The sequence below is a fragment of the Oncorhynchus mykiss genome, chromosome 9 (assembly GCF_013265735.2).
Source record: "Oncorhynchus mykiss isolate Arlee chromosome 9, USDA_OmykA_1.1, whole genome shotgun sequence".
In the NCBI taxonomy this organism is placed as follows: domain Eukaryota; kingdom Metazoa; phylum Chordata; class Actinopteri; order Salmoniformes; family Salmonidae; genus Oncorhynchus; species Oncorhynchus mykiss.
The window spans coordinates 5,293,311-5,298,310 of NC_048573.1; the positions used below are offsets into that span (position 1 = coordinate 5,293,311).

The following is a 5,000-nucleotide window of genomic DNA, read 5'->3' on the forward strand; positions in this document are numbered from 1 at the left end:
AACACCTGTTCTCTGTCTTAGTCAACACCTGTTCTCTGTCTTAGTCAACACCTGTTCTCTGTCTTAGTCAACACCTGTTCTCTGTCTTAGTCAACACATGTTCTCTGTCTTAGTCAACACATGTTCTCTGTCTTAGTCAACAACTGTTCTCTACCTTAGTCAACACCTGTTCTCTACCTTAGTCAACACCTGTTCTCTGTCTTAGTCAACACCTGTTCTCTGTCTTAGTCAACACCTGTTCTCTACCTTAGTCAACACCTGTTCTCTACCCAAGTCAACATCTGTTCTCTGTCTTAGTCAACACCTGTTCTCTGTCTTAGCCAACACCTGTTCTCTGCCTTAGTCAACACCTGTTCTCTGTCTTAGTCAACACATGTTCTCTGTCTTAGTCAACACCTGTTCTCTGTCTTAGTCAACCCCTGTTCGCTGCCTTAGTCAACACCTGTTCTCTGTCTTAGTCAACACCTGTTTTCTGTCTTAGTCAACACCTGTTCTCTGTCTTAGTCAACACCTGTTCTCTGTCTTAGTCAACACCTGTTCTCCGTCTTAGTCAACACCTGTTCTCCGACTTCGTCAACACCTGTTCTCTGTCTTAGTCAACACCTATTCTCTGTCTTAGTCAACACCTGTTATCTTTCTTAGTCAACACCTGTACTCTGCCTTAGTCAACACCTGTTCTCTGCATTAGTCAACACCTGTTCTCTAACTTAGTCAACACCTGTTCTCTAACTTAGTAGGCTGTGATCTCTATCACATCCACAATAATGAGTCAATGTCCACTACTGTAGAACAAGAACAATAATGAGTCAATGTCCACTACTGTAGAACAAGGACAATAATGAGTCAATGTCCACTACTGTAGAACAACGACAATAATGTATCAATGTCCACTACTGTAGAACAACGACAATAATGTATCAATGTCCACTACTGTAGAACAACGACAATAATGTATCAATGTCCACTACTGTAGAACAAGGACAATAATGAGTCAATGTCCGCTACTGTAGAACAACGACAATAATGAGTCAATGTCCGCTACTGTAGAACAAGGACAATAATGAGTCAATGTCCGCTACTGTAGAACAAGGACAATAATGAGTCAATGTCCACTACTGTAGAACAAGGACAATAATGAGTCAATGTCCACTACTGTAGAACAACGACAATAATGAGTCAATGTCCGCTACTGTAGAACAACGACAATAATGAGTCAATGTCCGCTACTGTAGAACAAGGACAATAATGAGTCAATGTCCACTACTGTAGAACAAGGACAATAATGAGTCAATGTCCACTACTGTAGAACAAGGACAATAATGAGTCAATGTCCACTACTGTAGAACAAGGACAATAATGAGTCAATGTCCACTACTGTAGAACAAGGACAATAATGAGTCAATGTCCACTACTGTAGAACAAGGACAATAATGAGTCAATGTCCACTACTGTAGAACAAGGACAATAATGAGTCAATGTCCACTACTGTAGAACAACGACAATAATGAGTCAATGTCCACTACTGTAGAACAAGGACAATAATGAGTCAATGTCCGCTACTGTAGAACAAGGACAATAATGAGTCAATGTCCACTACTGTAGAACAAGGACAATAATGAGTCAATGTCCACTACTGTAGAACAAGGACAATAATGAGTCAATGTCCACTACTGTAGAACAAGGACAATAATGAGTCAATGTCCACTACTGTAGAACAACGACAATAATGAGTCAATGTCCACTACTGTAGAACAAGGACAATAATGAGTCAATGTCCGCTACTGTAGAACAAGGACAATAATGAGTTAATGTCCACTACTGTAGAACAAGGACAATAATGAGTCAATGTCCACTACTGTAGAACAAGGACAATAATGAGTCAATGTCCACTACTGTAGAACAAGGACAATAATGAGTCAATGTCCACTACTGTAGAACAAGGACAATAATTAGTCAATGTCCACTACTGTAGAACAACGACAATAATGAGTCAATGTCCACTACTGTAGAACAAGGACAATAATGAGTCAATGTCCGCTACTGTAGAACAAGGACAATAATGAGTCAATGTCCACTACTGTAGAACAAGGACAATAATGAGTCAATGTCCACTACTGTAGAACAAGGACAATAATGAGTCAATATCCACTACTGTAGAACAAGGACAATAATGAGTCAATGTCCACTACTGTAGAACAACGACAATAATGAGTCAATGTCCACTACTGTAGAACAAGGACAATAATGAGTCAATGTCCGCTACTGTAGAACAAGGACAATAATGAGTCAATGTCCACTACTTTAGAACAAGGACAATAATGAGTCAATGTCCACTACTGTAGAACAAGGACAATAATGAGTCAATGTCCACTACTGTAGAACAAGGACAATAATGAGTCAATGTCCACTACTGTAGAACAAGGACAATAATGAGTCAATGTCCACTACTGTAGAACAAGGACAATAATGAGTCAATGTCCACTACTGTAGAACAAGGACAATAATGAGTCAATGTCCACTACTGTAGAACAAGGACAATAATGAGTCAATGTCCACTACTGTAGAACAAGGACAATAATGAGTCAATGTCCACTACTGTAGAACAAGGACAATAATGAGTCAATGTCCACTACTGTAGAACAAGGACAATAATGAGTCAATGTCCACTACTGTAGAACAAGGACAATAATGAGTCAATGTCCACTACTGTAGAACAAGGACAATAATGAGTCAATGTTCACTACTGTAGAACAAGGACAATAATGAGTCAATGTCCACTACTGTAGAACAAGGACAATAATGAGTCAATGTCCACTACTGTAGAACAAGGACAATAATGAGTCAATGTCCACTACTGTAGAACAAGGACAATAATGAGTCAATGTCCACTACTGTAGAACAAGGACAATAATGAGTCAATGTCCACTACTGTAGAACAAGGACAATAATGAGTCAATGTCCACTACTGTAGAACAAGGACAAACCAGATGTTTTGAGAGGCTTTGTTCTGTTTTGATGGTGAGATATATATATGATTCAAATCTCTCTCTCCCCTCTCTCCCACCCTCCCCTCCCCTCTCTCCCCACCCTCCCCTCCCCTCCCCTCTCTCCCCTCTCTCCCCTCCCCTCGCCTCTCTCCCCTCACTCTCCCACCCTCCCCTCTCTCCCTCCCCTCCCCTCTCTCCCCACCCTCCCCTCCCCTCCCCTCCCCTCTCTCCCCTCTCTCCCCTCCCCTCGCCTCGCCTCTCTCCCCTCCCCTCTCTACCCTCTCTCTCCCAACCTCCCCTCTCTCCCCTCCCCTCTCTCCCCTCCCCTCTCTACCCTCTCTCTCCCACCCTCCCCTCTCTTCCCTCTCTCCCCTCCCCTCTCTTCCCTCTCTCCCCTCCCCTCCCCTCTCTCCCCTCTCTCCCCTCCCCTCACCTCTCTCCCCTCTCTCTCCCACCCTCCCCTCTCTCCCCTCTCTCCCCTCCCCTCTCTCCCCTCCCCTCTCCCCCCTCTCTCCCCTCCCTCCCCTCCCCTTCTCTCTCTCAGCCAGACAAGATGAATCCAATGGCTCAGTTGTATTATAAGAAAGTGAGCTACTCTCCGTACCGAGACAGAATCCCACTGCAGATTGTTCGGGCTGAGTTGGAGCTCTCTGCTGAGGAGAGGGCCTACCTCACCGCTGTGGAGAAAGGTAGTAGACATACCATGTGGTGGTATATAATATATATTATGTATGTATATGTCAATATGTCAATACCCGGAAAGGTAAGTTATTTGTACTTCTATACAGTCTGATTTATGATCTTCAATAAGGTCTCAATATTATCTGTCCCCAACCCTCTGTCCCCTAAACCTCTGTCCCCTACCCCTCTGTCCCCTACCCCTCTGTCCCCTACCCCTCTGTCCCCTACCCCTCTGTCCCCTAACCCTACCCCTCTGTCCCCTACCCCTCTGTCCCCTAACCCTACCCCTCTGTCCCCTAACCCTACCCCTCTGTCCCCTAACCCTCTGTCCCCTACCCCTACCCATCTGTCCCCTAACCCTACCCCTCTGTCCCCTAACCCTCTGTCCCCTAACCCTACCCCTCTGTCCCCTAACCCTCTGTCCCCTACCCCTCTGTCCCCTAACCCTACCCCTCTGTCCCCTAACCCTCTGTACCCTAACCCTACCCCTCTGTCCCCTAACCCTCTGTCCCCTAACCCTCTGTCCCCTACCCCTCTGTCCCCTAACCCTCTGTCCCCTACCCCTCTGTCCCCAGGGGACTATGCAGGTGTGAAACATGCTCTGCGTGAGGCGGAGGTATACTACAATATAGATGTGAACTGTCTGGACCCTCTGGGGCGGAGCGCGCTGCTCATCGCTATCGAGAACGAGAACCTGGAGGTGATGGAGCTGCTTCTGGACCACGGGGTTGCCACGGGAGACGCCCTGCTCTACGCCATACGGAAAGAGGTGGTGGGGGCCGTGGAGTTGCTGCTGTCTCATAGGAGACCTAGTGGAGAGAAACAGGTAGGGACTGTGGAGGTGCTGCTGTCTCATAGGAGACCTAGTGGAGAGAAACAGGTAGGGACTGTGGAGGTGCTGCTGTCTCATAGGATACCTAGTGGAGAGAAACAGGTAGGGACTGTGGAGGTGCTGCTGTCTCAATAGGAGACCTAGTGGAGAGAAACAGGTAGGGACTGTGGAGTTGCTGCTGTCTCATAGGAGACATAGTGGAGAGAAACAGGTAGGGGCTGTGGAGTTGCTGCTGTCTCATAGGAGACCTAGTGGAGAGAAACAGGTAGGGACTGTGGAGTTGCTGCTGTCTCATAGGAGACCTAGTGGAGAGAAACAGGTAGGGACTGTGGAGGTGCTGCTGTCTCATAGGATACCTAGTGGAGAGAAACAGGTAGGGACTGTGGAGGTGCTGCTGTCTCAATAGGAGACCTAGTGGAGAGAAACAGGTAGGGACTGTGGAGTTGCTGCTGTCTCATAGGAGACATAGTGGAGAGAAACAGGTAGGGACTGTGGAGTTG

General features: G+C 46.4%; 1 protein-coding gene across 1 annotated transcript in view; it reads left to right on the forward strand.

Moving 5' to 3' along the window:
• Nucleotides 1–5,000, forward strand: part of LOC110516497 (short transient receptor potential channel 5-like) — an 87,689-nt gene that overhangs the window by 16,903 nt on the left and 65,786 nt on the right. Inside the window, exons 2-3 of the mRNA XM_036989235.1 lie at nt 3,532–3,676; nt 4,244–4,494. Of these exons, the coding sequence (XP_036845130.1) occupies nt 3,541–3,676; nt 4,244–4,494 (387 nt within the window). The 5' untranslated portion in view covers nt 3,532–3,540. The remainder of the gene's footprint in view (nt 1–3,531; nt 3,677–4,243; nt 4,495–5,000) is intronic.